Here is a 19,872-nt window from a genome sequence, read left to right on the forward strand (position 1 = left end):
GATGATTGGTTGGTTTGGGGAGGATCGCGCCGCTATTGGTTGGAAGGGGCCCGCCCCGTTATTGGTGGAAAGGGGCCCGCGCACGCGGCGGACGCGGCGGCGGTAGCGGCGGTGGTCGTGAGGGAAGAGCGGCTGAGGAGGGAGCTGAGGTGGGATGTGAGGGGAATGGCGGGGTCTTAGATGGCTTTGTGGGGAAAAGGGTGAGGGTTGAGGCGGGTCTGAGGGGAAGTCGGGGGTCTCAGGTCGCTGCGGAACGGATTTGGGGGAAATTGGGCGGGTCTGAGGGATTTTTGCGCGGTCTGAGGGATAATTAGGGGGATCTTAGGTTGGTCCGGGGTGGGGGGACACAGGAGCGAAAAGACGGGTATCTGCGTTGGGTCGGGAATGCGTTTGGGGGGTATTGCGGGGTTTGAGGGGGATTTGAGGGGAAATGGGGGCTTCTGAGGTGGGTGTGAGCAGAATCCGGTGCGGATTTGGGGGGAATTTGGCTGGTTTGAGGAGTTTTTGCGGGGTCTGAGGTGGATTTGGGGGGAAAATGGGGGGGGGGGTCTCTGAGGTGGTCCAGGGGGAAATGGGGAGATCTGAGGTTGCTTAGGGGGATTCTGAGGAGAAATGGGGGATTTTGGAGCGGGAGTTAAGGGGAAATAGGGGGGTCTGAGGTTGGTTTGGGGGGAATGAGGGAGTCTGAGGGGGCTTTGGGGAATCTCAGGAGGCTTGGGGAGGAGCTTGAGAGGGTCTGGAGGGTTCTCAGGTGGATTTAGGGGGGTCTGAGGGGGATTCGGGGCATCTGGGGGATTCTGAGGTGGGTTTGGAGGAAGTTTGGGGGGTCTCTGGTGGGTCTGAGGGGGTTTTGGGGAGTTTCAGGTGGGTCTGGGGTCAATTTTGGGGGAAACTGGGTGGGTCTGAGGGTAATTAGGGGGGGTTTAGGTGGGTCTGGGGTGGATTTGGCGGTCTAGGGACACCTAAAGCAGGGTCCCAGGGGGTGAAGGGGTCACAGCCCTCTCAGATGGCCCCTAAAGCCTCTCTGTCCCCACAGAGGAGTCCCAGCCATGGCAGTGCAGGACCCCCGGCCCAACCACACCATCTACATCAACAACCTGAACGAGAAGATCAAGAAGGACGGTGAGGGGGACCTGGGGGGTCTGAGAATGTCTGTGAGTGTCCCTTGTGCGTCCCCACTGTCACCGTGCTGTCCCCATTGTCACCGTACTGTCACTCTGTCCCCAGAGCTGAAGAAGTCCCTCTACGCCATTTTCTCGCAGTTTGGGCAGATTTTGGACATTTTGGTGTCGCGCAGTCTCCGCATGCGGGGCCAGGCCTTTGTCATCTTCAAGGAGATGAGCAGCGCCACCAACGCCCTGCGCTCCATGCAGGGCTTCCCCTTCTACGACAAACCCATGGTGAGACAGAGTCTGGGGGAAGATTCTGACAGTTTGGGAAAAAAAAAATGGAATTCTAGGGAAAAACCACCAAAATCTGGCCTCAAATATCCCCAAAATCTAACTTATAATCCTTCCAAATTCATCTTGAACACCCCAAAACTTTCCCTTCTATGACACACCCATGGTGAAACAGAGATTCTGTGGAAAAACACTGGAATTTTGGGAAAAAAATCTAGGTATTTTGGGGAAAAAAAAAGAATTCCTGGGAGAAAAACCCAAAATCCAGCTGGAAATCTACCAAAAATCCCTTGGGAACACCTTCAAATCAAACTAGGAATCAAAACTTCCCTTTCTATGTAAAGCCTACAGTGGGACAGAAGCTTGGGGAAAAAAATCTGACATTCTGGGGAAAAACTGGAATTCTGCGAAAAAACTGGAGTTCCATGAAAAAAAAATGAAGTTCTGTGAAAAAACTGCCAGAATCTGGCCTCAAGTATCCCCAAAACGCAATCTGTAAATCTCCAAATTCACCCTGAACACCCTAAGGCTTCCCCTTTATGACAAGTCCACGGTGATACCCAAACCTGATGGAAAATCGTGACATTTTGGGCAGGAAACTGACATTTTGGGGAAAAGTCCTGGAATTCTGGGGAAAATCCTGAATTCCTGGGGTGGGGGGGGGGGACCCCGAAATGCAGCATCAAATATCCCCAAAATCCAACCAGGAACACTCCAAAGCTTCCCAATTTATGACAAGTTTATCATGAGAGAGAAATTCTGGGGGAAAATGCTTGAATTGTGGGAAAAATCTGCAGATTTTGGGGAAAAAAACCTGAATTCCTGGGGAAAAAAATTAAATCCAGCCTCAAATATCTCCAAAATTCCACCAAAAAAAATCCCAAATCCAAGTAAAATCCAAAATCCAATTTTGCACCAAAATCCAACCTTTACCTGCCCCAAAACTTCCTCTGCTACAGCCAACCCCAGTGAGAACCAAATCCTGGGAAAAGCCCCAAAATTCCAGGAAAACCCCTGAAATCTAGCCAGGAATTCCCAAAACTTTCCCTTCTACGTCAAATCCGTGGTGAAACCTCAAATTCCACCTGGAAGCCCCAAAAAACTGTTGGAAACCCCAAAATCCCTCTTGGAGCTCCTCCAATATCTCTCTGAATTCCCCCAAATTCCTCAGAAACTTCCAAAGCCTCCCTAAATTCCTAGATCCCTGACAGGACTTCCTGAAATATTCCCAAATTCCTCTTGGAGCTCCCCCAAACACCACCTGAAAATCCCCAAATCCTTTCTGGAACCTTTCCTAAATCTCTCAGAATCCCCGAAAATCTCTTGGAAATCCCGAAATCCTCCCCCTGAAACCTCCTCAAATTCCCCCAAATTCCTTCTTGAATATCCCTAAAACCCCTCAGAATCCCCTCAAATCCCTCAGAAACTCCCAGAATCCCTTCTGGAATCTCTCCCAAATCCCTCAGAACTCCCAAAAATCTCTCAGAAAACCTCAAAATGCCCCTTGGAAATCCCCAAATCCCTGTTGGAACCTCCTCTGAATTCTCCCAAAATTCCTTCTTGAACTTCCCAAAATCCCTCAAAAATGTCCCTAGTTGCTCTTGGAACTCCCCCAGATCCTGTCTGGAACCTCCCCAAATCCCTTAGAATCTCTGAAAATCGTGTGGAAAACCCCAAAATCCCTCTTGGAACTCCCCCAAATTCCCTCTAAATTCCCCCCAAATCCCTCTAAAATTTGCAAAATTCTTTCTAGGACTTCCCAAGTTCCTTGAAAACCCAAAATCCCCTTTGGAACTCCCCCAAATCCTTGAGGAAGCATCAAATCCCTCAGAAAGCCCCAAATCCTCTTTGGAACCCCAAATCCCCTCCCAAAATCCCCTGGAACAACCCCAAATCGTCTTTGGAACCTCCAAAAATCCCTTGGAAAGCTCCAAACGTGAGCACCCCTCGGAAAACCCCAAAATCCCTCTTTGGAGATACCCCGAATGCTCTGAAATCCCCCAAACGCCCCAATCCCGGGAATGTGTGCCATCCCAGCGGATCCAGTACGCCAAGACCGACTCGGACATCATTGCCAAGATGAAGGGAACGTTCGTGGAGCGGGAGCGCGACCGCGACCGGGAGCGCAAACGGGACAAGCGCAAAGCCAAGGGGGGAGAGGCCCCCGGCCCCAAAAAGAGCGGGGCTGGAGCGCAGGGGGCAGCGCAGGGGGCAGTGCCCGTGAGTGCCAGGGGATTGTTTGATCGGATCGGGGGTCATTTATGGGATTTGGGGTCATCTGTGGGATTGGGGTTGTCCGTGGGATTGGGGTCGTTTATGGGATTTGGGGTCATCTGTGGGATTGGGGTAGTTCATGGGATTTAGGGTCATTTATGGGATTTGGGGTCATCTGTGGGATTGAGGTTGTCCATGGGATTGGGGTCGTTCATGGGATTTGAGGTCATTTGTGGGATTCGGGGTCATTTGTGGGATTGGGGTTGTTCGTGGGATTGGAATCATTCATGGGATTTAGGGTCATTTATGGGATTTGGGGTCATCTGTGGGATTTAGGGTCATCTGTGGGATTTGGGGTCATTTGTGGGATTGGGGTTGTTCGTGGGATTGGGGTCGTTCATGGGATTTAGGGTCATTTACAGGATTGGGGTCATTTGTGGGATTTGGGGTCATCTGTGGGATTGGGGTTGTTCGTGGGATTGGGATTGTTTGTGGGATTGGGGTCGTTCATGGGATTTAGGGTCATTTATGGGATTTGGGATCATTTACAGGATTGGGGTCATTTGTAGGATTTGGGGTCATTCGTGGGATTGGGGTCGTTCGAGGAATTGGGGTTGTTCGTGGGATTGGGGTCGTTCATAGGATTTAGGGTCATTTATGGGATTTAGGATCATTTACAGGATTGGGGTCATTTGTAGGATTTGGGGTCATTCGTGGGATTTAGGGTCATTCATGGGATTTAGGGTCATTCATGGGATTGGGGTTGTTCCTGGGATTGGGGTTGCTCATGGGATTTAGGATCATTTACAGGATTGGGGTCATTTGTAGGATTGGGATTATTCATGGGATTGGGGTTGTTTGTGGGATTGGGGTCGTTCATGGGATTTAGGGTCATTTATGGGATTTGGGGTCATTACAGGATTGGCGTCATTTGTGGGATTTGGGGTAGTTCATGGGATTGGGGTTGTTCATGGGGTTAGGGTTGTTCGTGGGATTGGGGTAATTTGTGGGGTTGGGGTTGTTCGTGGGATTGGGGTCGCTCATGGAATTTGGGGTCATTTATGGAATTTGGGATCTTTTGTGGGATTAGGATCATTTGTGGAATTTGGGGTCGTTCATGGGATTTGGGTCATTCATGGGATTTTGGGTCATTTATGGGATTTTGGGATCAGAATCAGGGCACAGGGGGTGGTGCCCATGAGTACCAGGAGATTTATAGGATCATTTATGGGATTAGGGGTAACTTGTGGAATTCGTGATTGTTGCACAGGGGTCAGTGCCCATGAGTGCCAGGGGATTTGTGGGATTGTTTTATGGGATTTGGGGTTATTTATAGGACTTGGGATCAGGATCGGGGCACAGAAGGCAGTGCCCATGAGTCACAGGGGGATTTGGGTTTGCTTTAGAGGATTTGGGATGGCTTTAGGGGCTTTTGGGATTGTTTTATGTAATTTGGGATTGTTCTCAGGGCATTTGGGATCACTACAGGGGGGTTGGGATTATTTAATGGGATTTTGGGATCATTTGGGGGTGGTTCCAAGGGATTTGGGATCATTCCATTTGATTTTGGGGTGGGTTTATGGGATTTGGGATTGGGACACAGGGAGCAGTACCTATGAGTGCCAGGAATTTGGGATTGGTTTAGGGGATTTTGGGATCAGTCCTGGGGGATTTGGAGATGTTTGGGTGGGGACTGGGGATCGATTTATGGGATAGTGGGATCGTTCCTGGGGGATTTGGAATCAGTTTATGGGAATTTGGGCCTTTCTGGGGAATTTTGGAGATGTTTTGGGGGATTTGCGGATGGTTCAGGACAATTTGGGATCACTTTATGGGATTTTGGGGATTGTTCTTAGGGGATTTGGGATTGTTTAATGGGTTTTGGGGGATTGTTTAATGGTTTCAGAGGATTTTGGGATCATTCCAGGGGGGTTGGGGAAAGAGTCAGGAGGATTTTGGAGGATTTGGGGGATGGTTCTGGGGGATTTTGGGTAATTTGGAATAATTCTGGGGGATTCTGGGATCATTCCAGGGGATTTGGGATCGTTCCTGGGCATTTTGGGAGGGCATGGGGGTATTTGGATGGGATTTTGGGGGGATTTGAGTTTGGGTTCTTTGTGTGCCTTTGGGGTTATTTGGGGTAATTTTGTCTTTTTTCAAAGTAATGTGGTTTTTTTCAGGGTTATTTGAGGTAATTTTGAGGTTGTTTGGTGTAGTTTTGGGATAATTTTGGGGTAACTTTTCATGGTTTTGGGAAAATTTGGGGTTTTTGGGGCCACGTGTCTGTAGGGTTATTCAGGGATAATTCTGTGTGAATTTGGCATAATTTCATATTGATTTGGGATTCTCACTGTACTTTTGGGATAACTTTGGGATTCTCTTGGTGCCTTTGGGATGATTTGGGGTGTGTTGGGGTCTCTCCTCAGGGGATGGGTTTGGGATAACTTTGGGATTCTCTTGGTGCCTTTGGGATGATTTGGGGTGTGTTGGGGTCTCTCCTCAGGGGATGGGTTTGGGATAACTTTGGGATTCTGTCAGTATCTTAGGATTGATTTGGGGTGTGTTGGGGTCTCTCCTCAGGGGATGGGTTTGGGATAACTTTGGGATTCTGCTGGTGCCTTTGGGATGATTTGGGGTGTGTTGGGGTCTCTCCTCAGGGGATGTGTTTGGGATAACTTTGGGATTCTGTTGGTGCCTTTGGGATGATTTGGGGTGTGTTGGGGTCTCTCCTCAGGGGTTGCGTTTGGGATAACTTTGGGATTCTGTCAGTATCTTAGGATTGATTTGGGGTGTTTTGGGGTCTCTCCTCAGGGGATGTGTTTGGGATAACTTTGGGATTCTGCTGGTGCCTTTGGGATGATTTGGGGTGTGTTGGGGTCTCTCCTCAGGGGATGGGTTTGGGATAACTTTGGGATTTAGTTGGTGCCTTTGGGATGATTTGGGGTGTGTTGGGGTCTCTCCTCAGGGGATGGGTTTGGGATAACTTTGGGATTCTGCTGGTGCCTTTGGGATGATTTGGGGTGTGTTGGGGTCTCTCCTCAGGGGATGGGTTTGGGATAACTTTGGGATTCTGCTGGTGCCTTTGGGATGATTTGGGGTGTGTTGGGGTCTCTCCTCAGGGGATGGGTTTGGGATAACTTTGGGATTCTGTTGGTGCCTTTGGGATGATTTGGGGTGTGTTGGGGTCTCTCCTCAGGGGTTGCGTTTGGGATAACTTTGGGATTCTGTCAGTATCTTAGGATTGATTTGGGTTGTGTTGGGGTCTCTCCTCAGGGGATGGGTTTGGGATAACTTTGGGATTCTGCTGGTGCCTTTGGGATGATTTGGGGTGTGTTGGGGTCTCTCCTCAGGGGATGGGTTTGGGATAACTTTGGGATTCTGTTGGTGCCTTTGGGATGATTTGGGGTGTGTTGGGGTCTCTCCTCAGGGGATGGGTTTGGGATAACTTTGGGATTCTGCTGGTGCCTTTGGGATGATTTGGGGTGTGTTGGGGTCTCTCCTCAGGGGATGGGTTTGGGATAACTTTGGGATTTAGTTGGTGCCTTTGGGATGATTTGGGGTGTGTTGGGGTCTCTCCTCAGGGGATGGGTTTGGGATAACTTTGGGATTCTGTCAGTATCTTAGGATTGATTTGGGGTGTTTTGGGGTCTCTCCTCAGGGGATGCGTTTGGGATAACTTTGGGATTCTGTCAGTATCTTAGGATTGATTTGGGGTGTTTTGGGGTCTCTCCTCAGGGGATGCGTTTGGGATAACTTTGGGATTCTGTCAGTATCTTAGGATTGATTTGGGGTGTGTTGGTGTCTCTCCTCAGGGGATGGGTTTGGGATAACTTTGGGATTCTGTCGGTATCTTTGGGATGATTTGGGGTGTGTTGGGGTCTCTCCTCAGGGGATGGGTTTGGGATAACTTTGGGATTCTGTCAGTATCTTAGGATTGATTTGGGGTGTTTTGGGGTCTCTCCTCAGGGGATGCGTTTGGGATAACTTTGGGATTCTGTCAGTATCTTAGGATTGATTTGGGGTGTGTTGGTGTCTCCCCTCAGGGGATGGGTTTGGGATAACTTTGGGATTCTGTCAGTATCTTAGGATTGATTTGGGGTGTGTTGGGGTCTCTCCTCAGGGGATGCCACCCCTGGCACAGCCTCCCCGGATGCTGCCACACCTGGGGGGACAACCGCCCTACATCCCGCCCCCGGGCATGATTCCAGCCCCAGGAATGGCCCCGAATCCAGGAATTCCCCCAGGAATGGCCCCACAGCCTGGAATGGCCCCAATCCCTACCCCACAGCCTGTGAGTACCCCAGAACCTGAGTGAGTTAGGGAACTTGTGGGATTTTTGCTGTGGATTTTGTTGGATTTTAGTTGGAATTTGAGGGAATTTTTTGTGGGAATTTTTTGGGTGGGATTTGAGGGGACTTGGGGGGATTTGTGAGGGTTTTGGTGGGATTTTTATGCGGATTTTTTGAATGGATTTGCAGTGGATTTTGTGACTTTTGGGGCAATTTTTGTGGGATGTTTTGTGGGGATATTTTGGACGATTTTGAGGGATCTTTTGGGTGGATTTTTGTAATTTGGGGATTTTTGGGGGGATTTTTGTGCAGATTTTTCTGCATGGATTCTGTGGAATTTTCATGGGGATTTAATGTTACTTTTTGAGAATTTTTTCCGTGGGATTTAGGAGGATTTTTGGGGTGATTTTTGTGGAATTTTCATTGGGATTGTGAGGGATTTCTGTGGGCTTTGGTGCTTTTTTGGTGGGGATTTTTGGCGTGAATTTTGTGGTCTTATGGGTGGAATTTTGATGAGTTTTTGGTCAGATTTGGAGATATTTCTTTGGGGATTTTTTAGGATTTTGGTGGGATTTTTGGGCAGATTCTTTTGTGTGTATACAGAGTGACTTTATGTAGATTTTGGGCCTGATTTGGGGCAGATTTGGTGCTGATTTTGGGGTTTTTCTCCCATTTCCTCACAGCTGTCAGAAAATCCCCCGAACCACATCCTGTTCCTGACCAACCTCCCTGAGGAGACCAACGAGCTGATGCTCTCCATGCTCTTCAACCAGTGAGATCTGGGGCAATCCTGGGATTCTGGGAATTCTGGGCAGGGTTTGGGGCATTGGGGTATTTTGGGGCTTGGGAAGGGTGAAGAGAGGTGAGGAGGGCTTGGGGCTGGATTTGGTTTTTTTAAATATCAGGATTTTGGGGGTGACTTTCTGGATTTTTTGGGTGGGAATTTCTGGGGTTTTGGAGGAATGTTTCTGGTTTTTTGTGGGGGAATTTCTGGATTTTTGGAGAAATGTTTCTGGGTTTTTAGAAGAATGTTTCTGGATTTTTGGGGGAGTTGAATTTCTTGTTTTATTTGGGAATGGCTCTGGAGTTTTTGGGGGAAGTTCCTCGCTTTTTAGGAACTCTTCAAGATTTTTTTTGGAAAAACTTTCTGGACTGGGGGAACAGGTTTATGAGTTTTTGGGGAACATTTCTGGGTTTTTTTTGAGAAAGTTTCTAGATTCTGAGGAATGTTTCCAGATTTTGGGGGGAATATTTGTGGGTTTTGGGAGGAAGTTCCTTGATTTTGGGGAATATTTCAGGATTTTCTGCAGGGAAAGCTTCTAGCTTTTTGGAGAGACACTTATGGATTTTTTGGGGAAAGATCCTCAATTTTTGAGTTTATTGGGGTTTTTGGGGGCACGTTTCTGGACTTTTTGAGCACCATTTCTCAATTTTTGAGGAAAGTATATTTAGATGTTTTGATGGAAATGTTTCTGGATGTTTTGGGAGCTACTCCTGGATTTTTTTGGGGAACATTTCTGGACTTTTGGGGAGTTGGATTTCTGGGTTTTTTGGGGAACACTTCTGGATTTTTGTCAATCTTTCTGGATTTTTTTCAGGGAGGCTTGGGGGTGGGGGATGTTTCTGGATTTTTAGGGAGGTTGGATTTTGGGGGTTTTGAACAATTTTGGTGGGAGGGTTTTTTTGGGATCTTGGTGAATTTTTGGGGGTTGGATTTTGGGGGAATGTTTCTGGACTTGGTGGGATTTTTTGGGATTTTGTGGGATATTTCTGGACTTTGGGGGGTTTTGGGGATTTTGAGAATATTTAAGTGGGATTTGGATTTTTGATTTTGGGATGTTGGATTTTTTGAACTATTTTGGAATTTTGGGGAGTTGAACATTGAAAAATTCTTCAGAGCATTTCCCTGTAATTTTGGGGAAATCCTGCAGGACTTTTGGGGTTCTCAGGAATATTCAGGGATTTTGAGGGACATTCTGAGATTCTCAAACCATTTTGAGAGCCTTTCAGTCAAATTTTGGGGGTAATTTCCCAATACTGGGGGTTTTCCCAAACTCGGGCTGTCCCTCTTGGATTTCTCAGGGGTTTTTCCAAATTCTGGGCTCCTCCTGACCCCAACCCCCAATCCTGAATTCCCAGGCATTGGGAATCCCTTGGGGGCATTTGGTGGCGTTCCTGGAATTTGGGGGAATTTAGGGATTTTTGGGGGATTTTGAGAGGAGTCAGGTGGGGGTTGGGCTGGATGTTTGGGGGAATGTTTCTGGATTTTTTTGGGGGGAAACGTTCAGATTTTTGGGAACCGTTTCTGGAGTTGGATTTCTGGGTTTTTGGGGAGTGTTGCTGGATATTTTTGGGGACATTTCTGGATATTTGGTGCAGTTGCATTTCTGGATCTTTTGTGGGGGAAGAGTCTCTAGTTTGAGGGGAATTCTGGACTTTTTGGGAACATTTATGGACTTTTATGGGGAGATGTATTTCTGGAACTTTTTTTGAAATATTTCTGGATTTTTGGGGATGTAGCTGGATCTTTTTGGGAATGTTTCCAAGTTTTTTGGTGGGGACGCTTCTGGATTGTGGCAGGAAAATTTTTAGGTTCTTGGGTTTTTTGGAGGATGTTTCTGGGTTTTTGAGAGAAGTTTCTGGATATTTTGGGGAACATTGCTGGATATTTGGGAATGGTGCTGGATTTCTAAGAGAGACTGTTTCAGGGGTTTTTTTTGGGGGGGATGCTTCTGGATCTTTTGGGGAGTACATATCTGGATTTTGTTGGGGAACATTTCTGAACTTTTGGGGGACCATTTCTGGAGTATTTTTGGGGGACATTCCCAGATTTTTTGGGGAGCCTTCCTGGGTTTCTGGGGAAACGTTCCCAAGTTTCTAGGGGAACATTCAGTGGCTTCTGGGGGAGCATTCTCAGATTTTTTGGGGAACCTTCCTGGGTTTCTGGGAGACCGGTCACAGGTTTTTTCAGGCTCTCCTAACCCCATTCTCCATCCCAGGTTCCCTGGGTTCAAGGAGGTGCGCCTGGTGCCCGGGCGCCACGACATCGCCTTCGTGGAGTTCGACACCGAGGTGCAGGCGGGCGCCGCCCGCGAGGCCCTGCAGGGCTTCAAGATCACCCAGAGCAACGCCATGAAGATCTCTTTTGCCAAAAAGTGACCCAAAACACCCCCAACTCCACCAAAATACCCCCAACTCCCAAAAAAAACCGGGCCCGAAATACCCCGAGATTGAAAAAAAGTACCTCAAACCCACCCCTAAATACCCAAAACCTGCCCTAAAACACCCCAGTTCCCTCCAAACCACCCCAGAATCCCATAGAAACACCCTAAAAATCCCTCAAAACCACCCCAGAACACCCTAAATCCCATAAAACTGCCCCCAAATCTCAGAAAAATACTCCAAAATCCCAGAAAACTGCCCCAGAAATGGTCCTGGCCCTGCTCCAAGCCCCCCACACACCCCCACTCCCCCAGGTAAGTTCAGCTCAGCCCAAATCCTCCTTTTCCCACCCCAAATTATTTTTTTTCCAGCCCAAATCCTTTGTGGCTCCCCAAATCACGTTTCCCAGCCCCAGATCTCCCTTTTCCACTCCAATTCCTCACCCCAAATCCTGGTTTTTTGGTTTTTTCACTCCAAATCCTTTGTGCATTCCAAATCGCCTTTTTCCAACCCAAATCCTTCCCTGCCCACCCTAAATCCCCTTTTCTCACACAAAATCTCCTTTTTCAACTCTCTTTTCCCGCCCCATATGCTTCCCTGCCCACCCTAAATCCTCTTTTTCCACCCAAAATCTTTCTCCATCCTGAATCCCTCAATTCCCAGCCCAATCCCCTTTTTCCCCACCCTAAATCCCGCCACCCAAAATCCCTTTTTTACCCCAAATTCCCCTTTTTTAATTTTAAATCCTACTTTTTCCACCCAAAATCCTTTTCCTTCCCAATATCCCCTTCTCCCACCGCAACTGCGGGCAATTCTGACCCCAAATCCTCAATCCCCACCCTAAATTCCCCTTTCCCACCCAAATTTCCTTTTTTCCATCCCAGATCCTTCCTTGTGCATCCCCAATCCTCCTTCTTTCACCCCAAAATCTCCTTTATCCATCTTAAATCCTATTATTTTGTCCCTAATTCTCCTCACCCCAAATCCTTATTCTTTCATCCCAAATCCCTTCTTCCACCCTGGATCCCCACCCTAAATCCACTTTCTCAGCCCCCCAGGGGCTTTTGGGGTTCCCAGAGAGTTTTTGGGGTTTTTCCCAGCATTGTACCCAGAGTCTCTCTGCAGACATTGCACCTGGAGCTGCCCCTGCCCCAGATAAACCCAAATCCCTATTTCCCACTCCCCCCGATGCTTCTCGGGTTCCCAAGGGGGTTTTGGGGTCTTTCCCAGCATTGTACCCAGGGTCTCTCTGCAGACATTGCACCTGGAGCCTTCCCAAATAAACCCCACTGTGCCCCCCAGGGCTGGAGTGGTTTTGGGGGGGTGTTGGGGATTGGGGGGGGGGTGTGACCCCCCCCAAACTAAAGGGGTTGGGGGGATTTGATCCTAAAATTTGGGGTTTGGGGGGTTTGATACACCAGGGTTTGGGGTTTGGGGGTGTTTGACAGTCCCAGGATTTGGGATTTTGGGGGTTTTGACCCCAGAATTTGGGGATTAGGGGATTGGACCCCAGACTTTGGGGATAAGGAGGGTTGGACACCCTCAAACTTTCAAACTCCAGGAGTTGGGGGTTGGGCGTTTGAGGGTTTTTGGCACCTCAGGATTTAGGATTTGGAGATACTTGACCCCAGACTTTGGGAATTGGGGGTGGTGGACACCCCAAATGTTTTAAACCCCAGGATTTGGGGTCCTGGGGATTCACCCCCAACATTTGGTAATTGGGGAGTGTTTGACACCCTGGGATTTGGGGGGGTTGATTCTGAAGTTTGGGTTTCAGGGTGGAGGGGGGAGGTTGGCATCCCAGAGTTTGGGTTTAGGGATGTTTGACCTCCCCCCAAGTGTTGGAATCCCCAGGATTTGGGGTCAGAGGTGTTTGACCCCAGGATTTGGGGTGTTTTGACCCCCTCAGGTTTGTGGTCAGGGTTGGGATTGGAGCCATTCCCTGGAAACGGCAGCAGGATCAGGAATGGGAACAGGATCGGGAAGGGGAGACACCCCGACCCAATAACAGTCCCCAACCCCAGGGAGAGACCTCGCCCCAATCCCAGAATGGACCCCTCCCTATTCCCAGACCCTGCCCCACTTATGGACCCTTCCCCACTCCTAGACCCCTCCCCAATTCCAGATCCTCCCCCATTCCCAGACCCTTCCCCATTCCTTGACCCGTCCCTGTCATGATCCGCTCATACAAACCGGGGTCATGATGGTTCATTAACTGATCTCGGAGTGCAAAACACAACACGGAAAGGGGATTGCAGTATCAATCAAAAACAAATGCACCTTTTATTGAATGACCACAGCAAATGTGTTAAAGGAATTAGGGAAAGGAAGAGAATAGAAAAGAGGGGGAGAGAGAGAGAGAGAGAGAGGTGGGGAGCATAGCTACCAAACATAGAGAGACAGTGCAGCCGATGGAGTTCGCCTAGTCACGTCGGGAAGATCTCAAAGTCCTGGTTAACTCAAGGTTCTATTATAGTCATTGCTGAGAGGAGGGGAACAGATCTTGAAATCATCAAGGGTGAGTAGTTACAATAAAGAATAAGTCTATTGAAATTTCTGAGGGGGAGAATGGTATTGAAGATGGGTACGGACAGCCCATGTTCTCAGCAGGATATCAGCAGTGAGTGGGACCCATTGTTTCAGGACTGGTTTCTATGGGAAACCAGTCTAGGTCCAGTGAATGCATCCCCAGGCAACACTTAGCAGGCATCCTGCTTCAGTCACACCAGCACCCCTGGATCACAATTCTAGGGGTCTGAGTCTCAGTCCTTGGGAGGGGGCTTCAATCTCCGTCTGTCACGGTGGTAGTGGAGCAGATGAAGGGTTTTCCATGGGGGGGGGGCTACCAAAGTTGCCCCAGCAAGTTCACCTGGCCAAGAGGTGGGAAAATTCCTGGGCTGGTGTCGTGAAGCAGGTGCGAGCACATAGGGCGTGTCGCCTCTTGGCAGGCCCTGCTAGAAGCAGCCACTGTCGACACAGCTGCAAACAATCACTTGGCAGGCCAGAATTCTGCTCAGGGGCCTCAGGATTTTTGGTTCTCATCCACCTCAAGCAGGCCAGAATTCTGATCAGGATCTTCAGGGTCCCAATGTCTGTCCTGGGGATGGTCTTGAGGTAAATGAGGGGAACTTCAGACCCTCTCTCACACCACCTGGTGACTCATGACAGTCTTCCAAGGGTCTTCATCAGCAGGGTTCCATATTGGAGCTGCAAAGTCTTCAGGACTTGTATATGTTGGTAGCATATCCCAGAAAACAGAGACAGTATGTCAGAGAGAGAAAAGAAGAAAAAGAAAAGCTAGAAAAAGGAGAAAAGGGAAAAAATAAATATAATTAATATTAATTAAAACAATATTCTTTTAAAACAAGTTTTTCAAATGATCCAAACATTTGATTATTTATTATCACAAATAATCAAAGGCAACAAATCAATAAAGAAATACAAGATGTATTAATTTAAAATTATTTTTTTCAAAACAAATCACCAAAAATCAAAAGTAATTTTCACAAAATCACAAAAGAAAATTGAGGATTATTTCAGTACACATACTATAATTTATAATCACCTTGTGTCAACAGTCTTGGGGATGTCCACAGTGAAGAGAACATCAGCCAAGTTGTGTGCATGAATTATAAACTTCAATTTTGTTAACCACTTTATCATTCTCCAATTCATAATGAATAGGATTGCCAATAAAATAAAACCAAGCCAAACTAAACTCAAAAGGACAATTATGAGATGACATGTATTGTTCAGGACACTTGTGGCAGTAGGTGACCACCCAAAAAGAGTATCCCACCACCTGTGTTCGGCATCTTTTCTTACTCTCTCCATGGCACGGTGTATTTCTTTCACATTGTGATGAACAGTTACCAGGGGTTTCTGTCCATTTTTCTTGATCTTTTCCAAAATTTTGATTAAATCCTGATGAAGCAACAATTGTTTTACCAAAGTAATGTTCATCCCAATGGGAGGAGGTAATAGTTTGTGAATCGGTGTGTAATTGGATTGTAAAAGGTGATGAGAGGTAACTGGAGCTTCTTCAGAAAAATCACCTCTTGCAGTTTTAGTAAAGTTACAAGCCCAAAAATTTGAATGATTTTTAGTATCCACGACTACATTTTCTACAAACACACTATCCCAAGCAGTTCTAAACCATGCACACCCATTGCCTATGTATAGAAGGACTGTTTTAGAAGTCTCATTAGGATGAATTTCAAAATGACAGATATTTTGCTCTGTGTCCAAACGTCTTGAGCTAGGATTGCATTGCTTTCACAGATGAACCCTTGTTGTTCTCGGACAATACAAGATTCCAAATTAACAGTTTGCCATTTTTCACCAATTTGATGGGCCCATTCTCTATGTTCAGGAGGATAGAGAATAGCTCCATCATGATTCAGCCCTAATGCAATAAAAGGAAATATCAAATGCACAGAGGCATTATGTATGGTTAACACAAAAGCTGTGGCTGTGTTTGTAATGGGGCCATAAGTGAAGTTCACTAAGTTCCACCAGGACTGGAATTCTCTTTCAATATCAGTGGCCCTGTCCCAAATTATTTTCTGAATTTCAGTAGGAAAAGTGCCTTCTTCACTTTCTCTTATAATTGAGGCAGCAACTGCATCCACAAATGTGCCTGGATACAGCTGAGAGCCAAAGAAAGGTTGTTTTGTGTAGCACTGAGTACATCAATTACCAATTTGTGATAATTTACATTTTTCTTCTCCCAATTTGGTAATATGTTTGATCATAACCACTGATGTGTTCCCAAAGACAATAAGGATGACTGCAGTGGTTGTAATTTGGTCAAATCTCTATTTGTGGCAGCCAATTTATTCATACTTCTGAATCAATACTATTTAGAATTCCCAAACCTGTTCCCTCAACACCAGTTATGTCTCTTGGCAGCCATTTTTTAAAAGAGCTCCATTTTCACAGCCAGATCGTCCAACCCTCAAAGGAAGTCTGCAAAAAAGGCGAACAGGCCGGCTGAATTTCTGAGACATTGTTTTGCCTCAGCAATTTGACTTGTTTAAGAGACCGTGCTGGATTGAACAATATTTGTCATTGACCAGTTTTCCTGGATATATATGGTCCAATTTCAAAAATTCTCGGACTAAGCATAGCCACTGGTTGGGCTGAAGTGGTGGTAGTAGAAGGTTGAGTCATAGCACTTATTATAAACTTGAGAAAGGCCTTCAGTATTTTTGGTCCAAAGACAAACTACTTCTGTGGTTTGTCTTAATATAAAATTATGCCAACAGTCTTGTATGCTTGGGTGTGTACAAACCTGTTGATGCTTATTTGTCTGATCTGTCAAAACACTGATTGAGATTGCCTTACTATAGATAGTTCCGTTAATCATTCGGCATCCTATGCTAATTTCTTCTCCCACTACCCCTTGAAGCTGCCAGGTGTTTTGTTTTTCCCACTCCTGCCTAGTGTATATCTGATTTTCATGCATAACAACAGTTGATAGGTTTAAACCCTTTACATTTCCTGTGGATCCAGTAAAGTGAACAAAAGCCTGGGACCAAGGCCATTTGGTAACATATTGACTAAGGGGGCTCTCAGTCCCTTCTACCAGTTGGGGTATAACTATTGTACTTAATGTGGGCTTCAAAATCTCAGCCCCTTCTACCCACTGGGATGTAATTACTGTACTCAATGTGAGCTTTGTGCTCTCAGTCCCTTCCACCCATTGGGGTGTAACTACGGTACTTGGTGTGGGCTTCATGCTCTCAGTCCTTTCTATCCACTGGGATGTAACTATGGTACTCAGTGTGGGTTTTGTTATAGTATTTATCTTAAATTTATAAACTAAGCCTTTTAAACTTAACGGATCGGTCAAGTTATTTTGCCAGCAGCATGTCACCTAAGTTGGTTTAGCTAAAGTAAAATTATGCCAGGAATCAATAGATTCATTTTTGCAATCCTTTGTAATTGCAGCATTGTTAGTTTTGGGACCTAGAGTGTAATTACCAACATACTCCTGGCACAACAGAGAATAAGGCAAATTTGTTTGGCACACTCTCACTTCTTTGTAGGACACAGCCTTGCTGAAGGGATATCCAGATAATTTTTCCCACCTAGTTCCATAAAATTTCCAGCAACTGTAATGGAGGTGGCTTTCTCATGGAGAGATCCTTCCACTTTTCTGCAATGATGCTACCACAATAATTTCACCAGTTGTTCAGTTAGGGTTCTAGTCCAGTCCTTCTGATCCCATCCCCACTCACTTGGACGATATACCTCGGAGTCGTGCAACACTATAGTCACTAGGTTCGGGTGGTGAGCCTTGGGATATGATCCTAGAACATTAGTGTGAGGGATGACTACGACCACTCAGCAGGATTCTGTCCATGGAGTTGTGCTAGGATGCAGAAAAGCATCACCAGTGCTATCATGGTTCAGATGATTCTCATGTCCCTTGGGGTTCTTCTGTAAAAGTAAAAACAACAGAAATCCTGCCACTGAGAGGCAGAAAAGAGTTAAAATGATGGGATTATCCAGCATATATTTATCCAATGCTCTTTCCCTAGAACATCAGAGGCTACCCATGCATATTTATTCAGAGGGTTTTTCAGCACTAGTGGTACTTCCCCTACAGTAGGGAGGTCCACCAGAACAGGTTGTCCAGGGTGATGTGCTGGATTTTTTGAATCATCAGGTCCCCATAGTGAGGGGATGATGCTTGGAGCTGTCGGGCAAGAGGCAGTGATTTTGGGACATCCATTCACCCCCCATCTACTGTTCACTCCTTTAACAGCTTCCCATAACCGAACGTCCCAATTTCCCTCCTGTGGCTTCAGAAGTCGTTTCAAAAGACCATTGGGCCTTTCTACCAGCCTGTTAGCTTGAGGGTAGTAAGGATTGTGGAAAGTCCACTTAATTCCTTCACCTTTTGCCTAGTGCTGTACAACTCTAGCAGTGAAGTGGGAGCCGTTGTCAGATTGAATTTCCTGTGGCTTTGGGAAAGTTCCAAACCACCCCTGTAAAGCTTTAACCATATTATCACCTGTAGCTCTTTTAAAAGCATCAGCTTGAACCAACCCAAATACAATTTCTACTCCTGCTAGCACAAAATGTTTACCTCCTGACTTCTTCAAGGGGCCAATATAGTCTACTTGCCGCGCGTCCCATAAGCCTTTACCCTTTCTTAAATGAAGAGGGTCATCTTCTAAGAAAATGATGTCTTTCCAGTTGCCTGCAACATTCCTTGCAGGCTGATATGCATTTTTTACACATTTCCCTGGTAACTGGCCAACCACAAGCATGAGCTTCCTTGTACAAATCTTTTGTACCTGTGTGCTGTCTTTTTACACATCGCCATTCCAGTAGTTGATCCCAGTCCTCAGTAATTAGTTCCTTTTTCAGGGGACTGAGCCTTTGCTAGTTCATTAGCTCTATTATTCCACTCTCCTGCTGAATTTCCATCTGTTTGGTAAGAAGCTACCCAACCAACAGCAAAATTTTCTTGACTTGCAATATCTAAAATTTCTTGCCACTTTTCCTTTTGCCACACTGGAATTCTGTTAGCTTCCCAATCATTTTGCTGCCAGAAAGGAAGCCACTCACTACAACCTTTGTACGCTGCATAAGAGTCAGTGTAAATGCAGACAACAGAAATGTTCTGTGCCTCACATCAGAAAACACTCCAAACAGCTATGAGTTCCCCAACCTGAGAGCTCCCTTTCTCTTTGGTAATAATACTTTCACCAGATGAAATGGGTAATGCAGCTGCTCTATATCTCCATACCTTCCCATTTCGTAGAGGCATCTGTGAACCAAGAACTTGCTGCTAGTTCAGGGGAGAAAGGAGGCGCAACTTTGATTACAGAGGCAGGTTTATCTTGGCTGCTAGCCAGGCTCTCGGTGTCTTAGATTGCTAGATTTTTAGCAGCACCTTCTGTTATTGAGACAACATTAGAGTAGTGTTCCATCTGAGCGTACCATTTTCTAAGTGAGGCCCTTTGGGCCAGCCTGCCAGGTGGGGGGGGGGTCCCATTAGTGACAATTTTGATAACTTTGAAAGGGCGTCTTAACACAATAGGCTGTTGTGCAATTTTTTCCACTTCTTTGAGAGCTAAGCTAACCACAAACAACCCCTTTTCCCAGGCAGTGTACCTTTTCTCAGCATCTTTGAAACCACGGGTATAAAAACCAACAGGCCTCGTTGGACCCTCGGGACCCTGCTGCCAAATGTGTATTGATAGCCCTGAGGAGACAAATCCCCATTCCACCTGAAAGGGATCTGTGGGATGGATAGGGCCTAGTGCTTGGTGAGCTGTAGCCTCAAAAATCAGTAATTGTAATGCTTCCTCCTGAGAAGGAGTCCAATCCCATTTCACCCCTTTCCTCAGCAAGTCATAAAGCAGTCTATCAATTATTGAGAAATCTGGGATGTGATGTGTTTTCTCCAGAACACTAATAGTCCTAGAGCTTGCTGGAGATCATTCCTGGATTGAGGCATTTGAATTTGATCTAAAGAGGTTTGGGTATCTGGTGGAATACATGTCATACCTCCTTTCCACCAAATTCCCAAAAAACTTCCCTTCCTGAGAAGGCTTCTGAATTTTCTCTGGGGGCATCTGGAAATCAAGACTTTCTAAGTGAGAGATTATTTTCTGCTGATGTTTCTCTACTATCTCTATTTCACCCCCACACCCCCCCACCCAGAATGTCATCAATGTATTGAAAAACAGCTACAGCATCAGGTTTGGGTATTTTTTCTCATTCCTGGGCTAAAGAATGCTGGGCCAAAGTGGGGGAGTGTTTGTAGCCTTGGGGAAGCCTAGTGAAAG

The 19,872-nt window shown here is 46.5% G+C and overlaps 1 protein-coding gene across 1 annotated transcript; it reads left to right on the plus strand.

The window, feature by feature from the left end:
• Nucleotides 1-23: 23 nt before the first annotated feature.
• SNRPA (small nuclear ribonucleoprotein polypeptide A) lies at nucleotides 24-12,366 on the plus strand. The gene is made up of 7 exons (XM_059872230.1): nucleotides 24-149; nucleotides 1,037-1,122; nucleotides 1,228-1,400; nucleotides 3,438-3,620; nucleotides 7,735-7,905; nucleotides 8,587-8,675; nucleotides 10,903-12,366. The coding sequence occupies exons 2-7, from the start codon at nucleotides 1,050-1,052 to the stop codon at nucleotides 11,060-11,062; spliced, it is 849 nt and encodes a 282-aa protein (XP_059728213.1). The 5' UTR covers nucleotides 24-149; nucleotides 1,037-1,049; the 3' UTR covers nucleotides 11,063-12,366.
• Nucleotides 12,367-19,872: the final 7,506 nt, after the last annotated feature.

Source organism: Haemorhous mexicanus, chromosome 34 (assembly GCF_027477595.1).
Source record: "Haemorhous mexicanus isolate bHaeMex1 chromosome 34, bHaeMex1.pri, whole genome shotgun sequence".
In the NCBI taxonomy this organism is placed as follows: domain Eukaryota; kingdom Metazoa; phylum Chordata; class Aves; order Passeriformes; family Fringillidae; genus Haemorhous; species Haemorhous mexicanus.